The following is a 16,273-nucleotide window of genomic DNA, read 5'->3' as shown; positions in this document are numbered from 1 at the left end:
ACCCAGACATACGAGACTTATAAAGAGACTTAGACTCCCACATAATAATAGTGGGAGACTTCAACATTAATATTAGACAGATCAATGAGATAGAAAATTAACAACGATATCCAGAACTTGAACTCAGATCTGGAACAAGTAAACGTAATTACGATTTATAGAACTCTCCACTTTAAATATACAAAATATACACGCTTATCAGTACCATATCATATCAGCTTACAAGTTTAAATGAAATATTGGTTGGCTCCTTGTTTGTTATTTTCTTCCCTCATTTTTTTTTCATGTCTCCATTATTAAGCACAATTATAGGCATACCCATATTTAGACTGCATTTTAGCCCGGGCAATAAAGCAATACCCCCCTTCTCTCTCCCTCTTCCTCTTTCTCTTTCTTCCTCTTCTTTATTCTTTTTTTTTTTTTTTTAATTATTTTTCTTTCTTTAAAACAAAAAACAAAAATACCCTGATATGTTCATGTACTTAGTGTTCAAATCCATATTCAAGTTGTACACACATTTTTGTCTTTTCCTTTAAATGTTTCTCCACTTGAACAGAATTGTGTAAGGAAGCCTGCTCGGTGCTGGCACATGCTACCTGGGGAGCCTCCTTCCCAGGCCTCAGAAGCTGGCTCCTATACAGATCACACACCTGTGTAAGAAGAATGTTATCAAATAGCAGTTGAGTCTCTGACTGATCCTTAGTGATATCTGCATTGGCATTCATCCCAAAGATTTCTGGTGCTGGGGTCAGTGGCAGAGTCTTTGTGTATTCGATGTAGCTTTTGTGCTGCAGAGATGAATAACAAGAAGTCAGGAGGTTAGAAATCAATTACACTCTAAAACTTTTCACAGAAAGGAGGTAATTTTCAACACTCCAGTTATTGAGCAGATAGGCCTATGAGGCTGGACACTGAGTGCTTTCACTTTCTTTTAGCCTGGGCCAAAGTTAAAAAATATATGAACATATTTAGAGAGAAAAAGAAAATGTGCCATTCAGTTGGAATGGGTTTTTAAATGGGGGTGGGGAACTCTGGTAACTTTATTTAGAAATTACCTACAGAGAAATCTTTCTGTGTCATATTTTACTTATGGCTCTTCTTAATTTATCACAATAAAAATATTTCTTTTCCAATTTACTCTGATTGTGAAAAATCCACCAAATTCATAAAATTCTGTTATTCTGAGATAATCACCATTAACATTTATACTTCTTTTTATGCATACATTCATATTTTATATTTTATTTAAACCGACTTCTATTAAAATTTCATACCTTCCTTGATGCTCATATAATTATATACAAACATCCACACACAGACATGGCAAAGGGGGTTTGGTCATGAATAGCTTTACTATTTGGGTCATGTTACAAACACCTTACTTTGTCTTGCTCTTTTCTCACTTGGCAATTCGTCAGTGGAGATCTTGTTACCCCAGCTCCCATGTTGACTTGCTGTACCCAATCTGTGACCTAGGCTTTCGGACTGTTTTTTTCCCTTTATCTATATCTACATCTGCCCTCAGCTAGCATTACTCCTAGTGGAAGATGGGGTTACGGTTGGGGGATTACAGTATATGTTGCTGTTGCTTGTATTTAACTTTCAATGTATGCCCTTTGATTTCTGGGAATAAAATGAGAAAGAACTTGATTGTCCTAGCAATCTCTAGAAATCTGCTGTGATCATCAGAAGGCAGTGGCCAGGACTTGAGAAGAGCAGAAGGGAATCTTGAACTTGGGCTGCAGGTGGTTCTGTGACGCCACCACCTTCTTACCTGTGTGGCTTTGGGTAAATTATTCTACTGTAACAAACCTTCTTTCTCACTTGGGATAAAACAATAATAACAATGTTAATTTGATAGTGGGATAATTACTTGCAACTGACTTCTAAATAACTGTAATATAAATATTAACTATTACTGCTAATAATATTTTGCTAATAACATCTCTAATGTATTTCCATTTTAATTGGGGACAATATCTTTTTAGCCAAAGGGCTGAGTTTGTGATGACAGAACTTCAGGTCGCTGAAAAAGCTATTCTTGAGTGAGAAACAGTTCTGATACTCTTTATGTTAAAACAAGCAGGAAACCTCTAACTCCACCTATAGCGTGAGCTTTGTTCTGTCACTCTGTGACTGAAGAAAGCACAGACGAGGGTAACAAAAAAACAAAGCCTGCAGGAAAATCACCATTTAAAAAATATCACCACCAAAATAATTTCATGTCTTACTACTTTTAGTTTTTTAGAAGGGCATACTTACATCACCAGAAGGAGGAACAAAATAGATGCCACTTGAGTCAAATTTATAGCCTGGATTTTCAACTAATTCTGGATTGAAGAATTTGTTTAGAATGCTGCGCAGCGTGCGCCGGTCCCAGTCATCGGTCACTCTGCCTCCATAATTGCATTCGCCGGTCATGTACCGCAGAGCATCATACGGCAGTTCCTAAAACAAAGAACACACGTCGGCCAGCCGGCTCATCAGCAGCATGTTATACGGAACCGTGTTTCTTGTTTGTCCCTTTTATTAAATTAAACATCTTACGAAAAGTTTGCATTAACACAGCTTCCCTTCGTATGCTTCCCTGTTAACTGTTGCCATTTTTCCCAGCGTTGTTCTCTTCTTCTCTGGCTTTTTATTTCCATCCAGTCAATGCTGAGAATGGAACTCCTCTATTAACTTGTGAATTTATTGTCTATCAACCAAAATTATTTCAATACTTACTGTGTGCCAGATACAAATGAATTAGATCATAATGCTCATCTGTGAAAACTTTGTACTGCTGAGTAGCAGGCAAAGCAGATACAGTATAATTCAGAGGGCCAGGCATGGTGGCTCATGCCTGTAATCCCAGCACTTTGAGAGGCCAAGGAGGCAGGATCACTTGAGCCCAGCAGTTCGAGAACAGCCTGGGCAACATGAGAAGACCCTATCCCTACCGAAAAAGAAAAAAAAAAAAATTAACCAGGTGTGGAAGCACATGCCTATAGTCCCTGCTAGGGAGTAGGCTGAGGTAGCAGGATCGAAGCTGCAGTGAACTCTAATCGTGCCACTACTCTCCAGCCTGGGTAACAGAGCAAGATCATATATATATAAAATCAGAGATCAGCAGTGTTACTTCACCACCTTTCAATATCCATATATATTTGACAATTGGAATTTTATATATACACACACACACAAAATTGTGCACTTACTTTTTCACAAATTCTTACATGATTTACCATTTCATGAAACATTCTTTGCAAATACTATTTTTAATAACTGTTTTCTAATATGAACACTTTTGTTGCTTCTAATTTTTTAATGGGTTGAATGTTTCATTAAATACATTTCTTAAAATTTTTAATGATCCTTCAGTCCAGATTCCTATAATTTTTTCCAAAAAAAAAGAATCTTATAAAAAGCAATTTATAAACATTACCACTCAGCTTTTCCAAAAAGCTGAAGCATTTGTAGCAGCCAGTTTTTAAATCTTTGCTAATATGGTGGGTCAGTGATATTATTATTTCAATTTGCATTTCTAGAATAGTGAGGTTCACAGTTATTTCATATGTTTAATAATATTTGTTGTTTTTTTTGTAAACTAGCCTGTTTTTCCTATTGTTATTTGGCAAAACTGGAACTTAAGGCAGTGAAATTAGGAGAACATGTGTCACGTTCTGTGGGGGATTTTGGTTTTTTGTTTTTTGAGTCAGAGTCTTACTCTGTCACCCAGGCTGGTGTGCAGTGGCGCAATCAGGGCTCACTGCCTCCTCCTCCAGGGTTAAGGAGATCCTCCTACCTCAGCCTCTCAAGTAGCTGGGACTACAGGCACATGCTACATGCCTGGCTAATTTTTGTATTTTATATAAAAGTAGGGTTTCATCTTATTGCCCAGGCTGATCTCAAACTCCTGGGCTCAGGCAATCCACTGCCTCTGAAATGCTGGGATTATAGGCATGAACCACTGCACCTTGCCCTATTAAAGTTTTAATAGTACTTCTTTCTACATATTCTTTTATAAGCTGACTTTTATTTTTCAAATTTGGGGAAATATTTTTTCTATTTAAAAAAATTATATTATGTTCTCTAGTGTATTGAATTTTTTAATATTTATTAATGCAATGGTGTTGATTTTTCACATTGCAATTTATCTTGAGCACAAATATTCACACACCCACCAGCAGAAATTCTACTTCTCACTGTTCTCAATAAAAGAGTATTATCATTTAGGAAAAAAAATTGACAACAATGTAATTATTTTTAATTTTGTTTTTGGCATTGACACTCTCAAAATTTTTATTCACCATTTGTATTTCTTATTTTATAAAGTATTCACCCTGATCTTTTATGTGTTTTTCTAATTTGAGTATCTTTTCTTATTCAAAAGCTCTTTGTAAAGATATTAAATCAGTCTTTCAGATAAGATTTTATATATTTTCTCCATTTTTATTTCTCTTTTACTTCTATGGTATTTATGATATTTTAACATAGCAATATTTTAAAATATTTTATACTAGGCCAGGCGCGGTGGCTCATGCCTGTAATCTCAACACATGGGGAGGCCAAGGTGGGGGGATCACTTGAAGTCAGAAGTTTGAGACCAGCCTGGTCAACATGGTGAAACTCCATCTCTACTAAAAATACAAAAATTAGCTGGATGTGGTGGCACATGCCTGTAATCCCAGCTACTCAGGAGGCAGAGGCTGCAGTGAGCTGAGATCGTGCCACTGCACTCCAGCCTGGGCAACTCTGTCTCAAAATATAAATATGTCTGTCTGTCTGTCTCTCTCTCTCTTTCTATATATATGTATATGTATATATATATGTATATATGTATATGTATATATATATAATTTGTTCTTATACTAAAATATAGTAATCTCTTGAGAATGTTTTCATCATTTTTGTGCTATGTCCTTCTTAGTGTTACCTACTAAATTCTAAAGTGTTCAATCTTACCCAAGGGGGAAAAAAATCTAAAATGCATGGATCCCACATTCTAGTGATTCCACTTTCAAGTAAAAACAGTAGCGCTAGGTTACGTAGTAATGATTAGAGAGGGGAAATTTAGTGAATTAGGAGCTAGAAATGGTAAGACTTGCTATTTGGTAGAACATGAATTTAGGAGAACATGTATCAGTGACAAAGCCCTTGTGAAAAAACTGAATCAGGAAGAATTGCAGAATATTGACATGCTTCCAGCTGCAAATGTGAGCAGTTTGATGAGATGCACACACTGCTTGGCTTTGTGCTACTGATAGGCCCCCATCCCATAAAAATGAAAAATAAGAAAACTCGTATGCAAATCAAATAAGTAGTAAATGAGGTAGAGGTGGTTCAGCTAGCGCCTGAGAAGGCAGGCTTTGTGTCGTAGACATAGATGAGATGCAGAGGAGGAGAATTGCAACATGCCCCTGAGAGTCCACCAGGTAAATGCTATCTATTGTTTCTCTCAGGGGTCAAAACCAGGGCCAATTAAATTGAGGAGTGTTTTCCAGGGGCGGATGGGTTGGTGGGCGTGTAGACTGACTAACATTTCTATAAACAGTAGCAGTTTGCTCCTTGGATTGCTTCCCTGTTCCTTGTTACAAGAGGGTTGAGACAATGAGCGGCTGGAGAGAGAAGGTGAAAACAGGTCTTGAAGTCAACAACTAGTATTCACGGTTATATAAGAAGTTCATTTTACCTTAATTCGCAAAAAACAAAAAGAGAAGAGAAGAAAATCTTAATTATCAAAAAATGAGAAATGCTGTGTAGGCGGGCATTAAAACAAAGATCTCTACTTTGAAAGTTATCTACAACATATGTAGAGTAAAAAAAGTAAGCTGAAGATTAACATGTAGACTATGTCTTTGAGAAAAAAATTATGTGTATATTGTGTTTATATACGTGTATCTATAGATGCACAGGAAAATGTCCAGGCACAGATATCCCAGGCTGTGAAAATGGTTGCCTTGAGGATCAGCTAGGGTCAGAGTGGGGGGTGAGAGGTGGGTCTTACGTGCATGTGTGTGCGCACACACACACACACACACACACACATACACACACAGCCCTACCAAAACAACAATGACAAAGCAATTGCTCATCGGCCAAGTAGATAATATATATCCACCTAAATTTTCTTCTTTCATACTTTAATTTTTTCTATTTAGCCTTTTTTGATCTAACAGCAATTACATATGAAGAATCTACTTTAGCGAATAACCAATTATTCTAACTTCATTTATTGAATACCTCTTCTGTTTTCTATTCATTTTAAATGCTGCTATTAAACCAAATTTCCACATATAGTAGTGTTGCCATTTTTGTTTCTGAGAGCTTGAAGATCTTCCCACTTATTATCATTCAGTCATTAAACAGACACTCACGGAGTCTGTAAAACTACATACGTTGTTTTAGGCACTGAGAATGCAGAATTAAACAAATCAAAGTCTCCATATGTTCTAGTGGTTCATGATTTGGCAAAACATGCTCTACTTCTTAGCAAAAGTTTGCAGCTCCCAGTAAACTACATGCATCACCAACTCTGTTAAGGCGGCCAGAGCAAACTGGGGCCTGGGCACCCATGTTTCTGATCACTGTGCCAAGAATCTTACGGATAGGATCACAGAGATGATGAGCAGGTAAACTACAGAAAACCGAAAAAGTCTGGAATTCCCTCCTGCTCTTATAAGGTTATCACCGTAGTGATAAGGAATCTCAGTGTGAGGCTGGACAGTGAGTCTCAGCCATGGTGGATGCAGAAATGTGCTGAGGGGAGGCAGACATGGTTCCTGCATCTGAGTTGACTGTTCAAGAAAGAGTCCCAAAAGTAGACAAGGACTGAGCACAGGAAAGGGCACTCAGAATAGGAGAAAAGACCAAAGCTCAGAGACGTGAAAGAACACATCACACAGGGAGAAGAGCAAGAAGACTGTAGTGACACAGTGCAGGGCAGGGGACAGAGCCAGGAGCTAGCAGGTGGTGGGAGGAGGATACAGGTGGAAAGGGATAAGGAATGACAGCATCCGTGACTGCCAGAGTTCTAGCTTGGGGGCTGGGTGGATGGTGGTTCTATGACTTTGATGCAGGCAAAGAACGGAAAATAGAGAACAGCAACATTTAGTAATTCTTCATCAAAGCAGGATTCCATAAAGTAATCACTCCTTATTTTGATTTCTTTCCAAATTTTTGTATATTCCTTGACCTATTACTTTTTACAAAGCACATAATGTTATATCAGCTCCATGGACACGCAGCACTAGACCAGAAATAAGCACTTGCAGTATTTAAGCCATGACACTTGTATGCCAGGGATCACTTTTGTGAAATATTTGTCCCTTCGAGTTCCTATTAATGTTTGATTCCTCTTGAAGGCCTGAAGTTTGCCTGTAGATTTCACCTTCCTAAAGGCTTGCTTTTGCTCTTTACTCCTGACTGGGGTGGAGGGAACCTACCGAGGCCAAATTTCTATGACACAGAGCAAGGGCTTTCCAAATTCTTCAACCTTTGTTTTTTTTCCAGTTAAATTTTATTCATAGTAACTTAGAATTAGAGCATGTATGTTTTATTCCATTGCCATAAACAATCTATTGGACCTCCTTAGGACCCAGTAGAGCATGTCCTGGTATAAATTAGGAGGTCCTGCGTTTTCCCCTCCATATTCATTGTATCTCTACCATGTTCCCTAATCTTGCTCAAATGATTTCATTTAGACTCTTATTGTCATCTGCGTGGGTTATCATGGCAAGTCTCCTGTATTATTTTCCTATGGCACCAATAGGTGGCTTAACATGATAAAAGTGTATTGTCTAACAGTGCTGGAATTTAGAAGTCTGAAATCAAGGGATTGGCAGGGCCACACTCTCTCCCAAGCCTCTGCAAGGATCTTTCCCAGCCTCTTCTAGTTGCAGCTACAGGTGTCCCTTGGCTTATGGCAGCACAACTCCAACCTCTGCCTCTGTCTTCACATGGCTGTCTTCCCTCTCTGTGTGTGTTCAGATTTCCCTCTTTTTATAATGACACTCGTCATATTAGATTAAGGGCCCACCCTTCTCCCATATGACCACATTTTAACTTAACTAATTACACCCACAATGGCCCCATCCCAAAATAACGTCACATTTTGAATTACCATGGATTAAGACTTCAACTCCTAGCATCTCCTGAAACCAGCCCGTCAGCTAAATCTCTCTAAATACACTCTCCAGTCTGTTGCAAGAGTGATCTTTTTAAAATGCAAAAATAGTCTCTGAAAAGCACACGAATAATAACCGCCAAATTAGTTAGCACGGCATGTTCCAAATCACTTATAGCTAACCAATTTTTTTCACTGATTTGTACATTTTTAAAAAAAAAACACTATTTTTGTAGAACAGTTTTAGGTTCACAGCAAAATGGAGCAAGAGGTATGGGGTTTTCCCACATATTCCCTGTCCCCATACATGCATAGACTCCCCCAGTGTCAACATCCATGACCAGAGTGGCACACGTGTTACAAATAATGAGCCTACACTAACACATCATTCATTAGGACTCAAAGTCCACAGCTGACATTAGGGTTCACTCCTGGTTGATGAATGGCAACGGCGCCAGTGGCCCCCACGGACTTCACTGTGGCCGAGGACCAGCCCATCAACCTGTGTGACAAGCTGCCACCAGCCACAGTACTCGGCATACCCCCTACCCCTCTGATGGCTACAGCACCGACTGGCTGCGGAGCCCTGTGAAATACAGGGTGAAGGCCACCCCGCGGTGTGTGGGGTTGGGCGCACACCTCTGTCTTCTCTTGGGGTTTAGTGTCTTCCTTCATCTTCACCTTGGCAGGAGCCTCCTTCTCTGGGGTGGCTGCTTTTTCCTTATCTTCAGCCTCTTCCTTCTTGGCTCCCTCTTTGGATTCTTTGGGCTTTTCAACGGCAGGTTCCTCTTTTGTGTGTTTTTCATTTTATAAGCACTTGGTTTTACTGCACAGACGCAAAGTGGACTTTAGTGGAAAGTGTGCCCTGGCATAATTCAGTGGCCAGTGCCCAGACCTACCTGAGTCCCTCTTTCAGAACAGAGAACTCTGGGCAAGGGCTTGACCACTCCTTTGGAAAACAGAAGGCATTTGGGAATAGGTTATCTCAAGCATAATGTGTTGTAATTGCTCATTCATTATTGCGGTCATCTGTCAGTTGCACACAGAGGCAATAAACGTACTTATTTGGAAAGGAGGGGCAGTTTTTACCGTCAAGTGTTTACGTGTGGCATTCAGAATATATCACATTCAGCTACGTAAGCTATCATAACATAATTGTCCATCTCGTTGGGAGGGTGTAGGGGCAGGGGGCTGGCAGAACCCTCTCTTGCTAACACACTGCTAACAGAAATTCCTGTTTGAAGAAGGAGGCCCCGTCATCTAAGCAGTTTCTTCTTCATAAAGAGAGAAAAAGCGAAAATTGCCTAACTCCGATCTTTGAGCTCCGGGACCCTTCTAGTTTCTCTGGCTGCTGTGGACGTTTCTTTCTCCCTGCCTTTCCTACCCTTGGTGGCTTTGTCTTCTGTGGCCTTCTCTGGAGGCCTGCTGTCTTTCTGGTCTGTGCTGGAGGATTTTTCAGCCTTTTCCGCCTTAGGTTTGCTGGGCTCCTTTGAGAGGGTCTTACCATCCTCCTTGGCTTTGGCCTCTGTCTTGGGTTTCTCCTCAGGCTTCTTGGCCTCGGTGGCCTTCTCCTCCTGGTGTCTTTCTTCTTGGGCGCGGGCGTGGGTGCTGCCGCCTCCTTCTCTGCTGGTTTGCTGGGTTCCTTGGCCTTGGCATCATCTGGTTCCTTCTTGGCCACCTCTGTCTTCTCCTCGGGCTTAGTGTCTTCCTTCATCTCCACCTTGGCAGGAGCCTCCTTCTCTGAGGTGGATGATTTTTTCTTATCTTCAGCCTCTTCCTTCTTGGTTTTGACTTTGGATTCTTTGGGCTTTTCAATGGCAGGTTCCTTCTCCCCTCTGGGCTTTGGAGCCTCCTTCGTGGGTGCCTCCACTTTCTTGCTGTCCTTCTTCTCCTCTGCTTTTGGCGTGGCGGGAGTTTCTCTTCCTCTACCTTCTTCGGGGCCTCTCCTCCTCCTTCACTGGGGACTTCACCTCTTCCTTCTTTGGGATCTCCTTCTCAGGGGCCTTGGCATCTTCCTTCAGGAGAGACTTCGCCTTCTCTGGGGACTTGACCTCCACCTTGGCAGGCATTTTGGCCTGTCCGGGGATTTGTCTACAGGGGACCTTGCTTCCTCCTTCGTTGGAGTCTCGGCTTCTGGAGACTTCACATCAAGAGTCTCGGCCTTCTCAGGGGACCTTGCTTCTTCCTTCACTGGGGACTCGGCCTTCTGGGGAGATGTGACTTCAGCTGGAGATTCTGCCTCTTTCTTCTCTGGGGACTCGGCCTTCTCTGGGGACTTTGCTTCCTCCTTCTTTGGGGACTTGGTCTTTTCAGGGGACTTGACCTCAGCTGGAGATTTGCTTCTTCCTTCACTGGGGACTCGGCCTTCTTGGGAGACTTGGTCTCAGCTGGCGACTTTGCCTCTTCCTGTGCTGGGGACTCGGCCTTCCCGAGGGACTTGACCTCGGCTGGGGATTTTGCTTCCTCCTTCTCCAGGCACCTGGCCTCAGACGGTGACTTTGCTTCCTCCTTCACTGGGGACTTGGTTTCCTTCTCTGGAGGCGCAGCCTCTTCTGCTGGGGGAGACTTTGCTTCCTCTTCTTCCCCTTCAGCCCCTTCCTCCTCCATGTCCTCCTCCTCTTCGGCCTCTTTCTCTGCTTCAGTCATTTGGGTCTCCTCCATCTGTTCCTCCACAATCACAGTTTCTCTCTCAGACTTCTCTACCACTTTGATCTTCTCTTTGCTTTTGACCTTTATGTGAGTGGACGCGGAGGGAATTCTGGGGAGTCCTTCTGGAAGTGATAAAGGAACGGGGCCAAAGCCAATCCGACACTCTTCTCCTTCCGGGAGTTTTCTGTAAGTGGCTCTCTCTATATCCAGAGCCATCTTGACATTGAGCAGGTCCTGGTATTCTCGCAGCTGGGCGGCCATCTCCCACTTGGTGTTCCTCAGCTCAGCATCCAGCTGCTGAAAGGCTTCCTGGTAGGAGGCAATGTCAGCCTGATGACGGTCCTCCAGCTCAGAGCGCTGCCTCTCCAGGGAGTCCTGGAGAGGCTCTGGAATGGGAGATGGCTTGGAAAGTACCCTCAAGCCAGGCCCCCTTCTCCAGGCCCAGTTCCCCATCTGTGAAGTGGAGCTGATGGTCCCTGCCTTGGTAGAGGTGGTAGATGGATATACATCCCCACAACCCTGCCTCCTCCCCAAGAACACTGTCTGTTGTGGGTAACAGCAAGTGGCCACTTTCAGCATAGAGAGCTACAAGGCCTGCTTTCTCTGTGTGCCTGTCCCGATTTTATAGGCTGTGCAAAAAAAAAAAAAAAAAATGGGCAAGGGTCCAGAGATGTGGGCAGTGGAATTCCTCCTTTGACCAGGCTGATGGAGGGTGGGAAGGATGAGCGGGGCAGGTGCCCCCACCAACGGGTACCCCCTGCTTCCTGGGGCCCTCCCTCACGCTTCCACAAGCTGCCTCCTAAGGTTACCTGAAGTAGTGTCTCTTCACTAACCTGGGCCTGGGCGCCAGAGGCGCCTTCCTGGAGCTCACACTACTGGACAGGCTCTTCTCCCTCCCTGGGCCTGTTTCCTCTGTTCAGGGAGAGTGGAGCAGGCACTAGTTGCCTGCCTCAGTTGGAGCATCTTGTGGGGAAGTTCTGTACTGTAGGCTCAGTGCTAGTTGTTGCTGTGTGTCTAGTGCAGGTGGCTGGGAGCAGGTTCTGGCCAGAGCAGGCTTTGTCTGGGTCCAAGGGGCAGGAATAGCTACTCTTCCATGGAGGGGGAGAATTTTGCTCAGCAGCCATTGCCACTGTGGCCACAGGGTACATGCCGGGAGGGCGGGGGTGGTCAGAGGAGGTGAGATGGGAGCAGGAAGGCCACCAGCTGCTCCCATCTTAATTTCCTCCATCTGTCTGCCCTGGCCCTGGCACAGGATTTGGTTGAGGAGTAGCATGGGAATGTGGCTTGCCTGGGGCCACATGACAGCTGTGGTAGCCAGCAGGGGCCCTGGGAATCCTGCCCCTATTAAAAAAAAAATTCTATGGATTTGGAGAGATTCATAATGCTGTGTATCCACCATTAGAGTATCATACAGAATATTTTTGCTGCTCTACATAAAAATCCTCTGTGTTCAACCTATTCATCCTTCCTTCCCACCTAAGCACTGGGAACTAACAATCATTTTACTGTCTCCACAATGTTGCCTTTTCCAGAATGTCATAGAGTTGAAATCACAGACTATGTAGGCTTTTCAGACTGTATTCTCTCACTTAGCAATATGCATTTAAGTTTTCTCCGTGTCATTTTATGGCTTAATATCTCATTTCTTTTTAGCACTGAATCATATCCCATTGTCTGAATGTATCATAGTTTACACATTCACCTACTAAGGACATCTCGGTTGCTTCCAAGTTTTGCCAATTATAAATAAAGCTTCTACAGGTATCTATGTCTAGGTGTTTGTGTGGACCTAAATTTTCAACTCCACTGGGAAAATTCAAAGGAGCACGATTGCTGGGTCATATGGCAAAAGGATGTTTCGATTTATAAGAAATTACTTTCATAAGAAACGGCTAAGGTGTCTTCCATAGTGGCTGTACCCACACCAGCAATTAATGAAGAGTTCCTGCTGCTCCACATCCTTGTTAGCATTTGGTGGTATCAATGTTCCAGATTTGGCCATTCTAGTAGATGTGTAAAGGTCTCTCGTTGTTTTAGTTTCTATTTCTCTGATGACATATAATGTGACAAGCATATCTTTTATATGCTTGTCATATTGTATATATTTATTAGTGAGATGTCTGTTAAGATCTTTAACTCCCTTTTAAATCTGGTATTTTGTTTCCTTACCGTTGAGTTTCAAGAGTCGTTGGATGTTTCGGCTAATAGTCCTTTATCGGATATGTCTTTCTGCAAGCATTTTCTCCCAGTCTGTGTTGTGTTGTTACTGTTCTTTTCTTTTCTTAAGACAGGGTCTTGTTTAGCTAGGACTTGCATTAGCTAGGACTTCCAGTACAATGTCGAAAAGCAGTAGTGAGAAAGGATATCATTGCCTTGTTCCTGATCTTGGTGGGAAAGCTTCTAGCTTCTCACCGTTTAAGTGTGATTAGCTGTAGGGTTTTTTGTACATTTTTTTCAGGCAAGTTGAGGATGCTCCTCTCCATTCCTAGTTGAGAGTTGTTGTTGTTGTTTTTAATCATGAGTGAGTTGGATTTTTTTCAGATGCTGTTTCTGCATCTATTGACATGATCATATGATTTTTCTTCTCTAGCCTTCAAATTTATGAACTGAATTTGTAATGTTAAACCAGCCTTGCATACCTGCCTACTTTTCATTGACTCTTCACTATAGAATATTTTAAATTAGAATATACTCTACAAGTGTTCAGAACAAATTGCTGCATGGAAGAGTTTCTCATCCTTTTTTTATTTTTGTATTGAGAAGCGTCATTATAGCTCGACTACTTCCTCAGGCCCCGCATCACTACATTTCTGCCTCCCTTATTAGTGATTTTTTTGGATAAATGTTACTACAAGAAAAAAGCTCATTAACTTTATGATTCTTTTGAATGTTTTGTCAAATTTAGATGCTGCAAAACTGAAGGCTTTATGAATACATTCTACAGAATAGGAATTTGTCCAATTAAACACAGTAGCTCAAATAAAATATTCTTCACATAAGTTTATACACACCATCTGAACTCTCAGTATTTATTTTGCTCAGTTCGTTCTTTTATAGAGGTAGAATCCAATGCCTTCCAGTTTGTAAGCCTTTTTAAAAAGTCACAATTTACTAAAAGTTTCAAAAAACTTTTAAATATTCAATGATATAATTTATAGATTTCCAACTATATTTGAACAAAATTACCAAAATTTAAGAGGATTCACTTTCAAAAGGGCTTCATATTTTTATAGGACGCTTGGATTTATTTACCAAGTACTTCTTCAAAGGTACAGGCATGTCAAAAATCCCACTGATAAATAGCAAAGAGAGAAAGGATACTGCTATGCTGAGTGTGTATGTGTCCATCAGAATTGTAGAGGCTGAGATGTGGTTGATGTGACAACATCAGGCTGTTTGGCATCTTTCCGCATCTATACTCCAGGTTAACACCAATGGCTTAAATAGTTTTTTTCCTGACAAATGGTCCCAACTCTGGAATAATGGTATAATGACATTACCCTAAAAGTAAAGTCATGCTCCACAAAAGAAGAAAACTGGTCTATTTGTTTTCACATTTTGGAACCTGGCTAAGAGCCTCCTCAAGTCCTTTTCATAATAAGTACTTTCCAAAATATTACCATTTTTGGATCTCCATAAGTGTGTGTTTGTCAAAGTAAATAATATAACATGGGTTTCCAATAGACAAACTGACATCCTAGGTACCTAGTATAGCAGTTACAGTATCCTGTTATAATAAAGAACTACTTAATAAGCTGTTGGGAGCTACTCTCCTATTCATTTTATAAGAGTAGAAATTAATCAGAAGTGCCCACTTACTGTAACACGCTTACAACATGATAAAGAGCAACACAGGTAATGTCCTTGCTGTGATTTTTATGATACCTCATACTGGTTCAGGAACATGTGGAGTTGCTGTACACTGATTCTCAGATCAGTCTCATTGAACTCATAAGGAATATTCCACCCTAGGGGTCCAAATTTCCGTCTTTCTTGCACCAAAGCATGAAAGAAACACAGGCCATAAAGCAATTTCTTGAATTCCTCCTGTAATGAGAAGAAATGATGCCGCATCATGATTTTCCTCATATATTATATTTACCATATTTTAAAATGAAAGTAAATTCCTTTCACTTATAAATAGCATAGGGATATATTCATCCCAAATTATGACTATACCAGAATTAAGTGTGTTTCTACAGCTCTTCAGCCAAAGTATATCCATCTGTGTACATGTTCACATAGCTATGCACACATAGCTATGTACCCCAGGTTTTTAGGAAGCATGGGAGGCTCATCTAGTTTAATGCTGCCTTACAAATTTTGGAGGTCCCTACCGAAGCATTACAAGGCAATACAGAACAATTTCAACATGTGCTCCCAGACCACCATGGAGAAATGTCAAAGGAGATAATCCAAACTAGTCAGAGCACTCTAAAATGCACAAGAATAGGAAACAGGCAAAATAGAACTTGAGAGAGAATTTGTGAAGAGGTTTCCCGGGAGGGAACAGCTGTTATGCTGGGAGTCCCCTCCCCCAGTGGGGAGGGTTGTGTGGGGTCTACCCTCTAAGTTTGAGTTAGTGAGAAGGAATTGAGGGAGCCTTGTGGAGGGCTGACACATGCCCCCTGCAGCTGGGGCAGGGTGGAAAGTAGGGTGAGTGAAGTGAAGTCGCCACACTCCTCCAACAGTGGGCCCATCCAGCAGGAATCCCAAGGAGCAGACGGGGAGTGTGGGCTGAGAATGGCAGCCAGGGGTCACTTTGAAGGTGTCCTGGTCAAGAAGATTTCTGCCATGGGGTGAGGAAACCCCAAGAGTAAAAGCCTGTATGAAGGGAGTCCTAGAGACCCAGAAGCTGAGGAGGATTCAGACTCGCCATCTAAGTAGAGGCACTGCCAAGGGTGACAGAGTCACAGTCACGAGTCCAGCAGCGGAGCCTAAGGAGAACCCATGAAAACGCTCACAGAAGAGTTCACAAAGAACTCGAGTCAGCTTTTAATGCTTTGCCAAGTCCAGCAAGCTGTAGGCAACAGCAGCCCCCATCAGGAACTTCTGCCCCTCCCAGCCTCGCCCTCACGCACATTTGGAGTTGAGGGATCTCTGTCAGCAGCTATCAAGTGCAGGAAGAGTCACAAAAGAAAGATGCCAACTCCATCTTCTCCCAAGAACAGGAAGCCCACCAACACAGGCCCGAGGTGAGACACTATGAAGAGGAAACCTAGATTTTGAATAGAAGTTGAAATAATGATCCATATATTATATTATACTTCTTGGTTTCTGAATCAAGGCTGGCTTTGCAATTTAAAATGACTAAAGAACATTTTATTACCTAACAGTAACCAGAAAAGTCATAAAGATGACATTTTATACAAGAGCAGGGGAAGGGTTTCCCTTGTAGAATAAATTTGAAAGGGAAGGTGGAAGACAAAACAAAAGTAGCATAAATTTAACCACAGAGGTAGTTAAACACGCTGGGCTAATTCTGGACTATTTTATATATATTAGAGAATTGGGCTA

The 16,273-nt window shown here is 41.8% G+C and overlaps 1 protein-coding gene and 1 pseudogene across 1 annotated transcript in view; both read right to left on the bottom strand.

Annotated features, from left to right (window-relative positions):
* DNAH7 (dynein axonemal heavy chain 7) overlaps positions 1–16,273 on the bottom strand; it is a 334,446-nt gene that overhangs the window by 22,370 nt on the left and 295,803 nt on the right. The window contains exons 58-60 of the mRNA XM_003925707.3: positions 14,642–14,803; positions 2,263–2,448; positions 651–788 (exon numbers count right to left, since the gene is read on the bottom strand). Coding sequence (XP_003925756.1) covers positions 651–788; positions 2,263–2,448; positions 14,642–14,803 — 486 coding nt within the window. The remainder of the gene's footprint in view (positions 1–650; positions 789–2,262; positions 2,449–14,641; positions 14,804–16,273) is intronic.
* LOC141584498 (uncharacterized) lies at positions 9,402–11,209 on the bottom strand (annotated as a pseudogene).

This window comes from Saimiri boliviensis, chromosome 5, assembly GCF_048565385.1.
Source record: "Saimiri boliviensis isolate mSaiBol1 chromosome 5, mSaiBol1.pri, whole genome shotgun sequence".
Lineage (NCBI taxonomy): Eukaryota > Metazoa > Chordata > Mammalia > Primates > Cebidae > Saimiri > Saimiri boliviensis.
The sequence above is the reverse complement of the archived record's forward strand: the minus strand, read 5'-3'. Positions and strand labels throughout refer to the sequence as shown.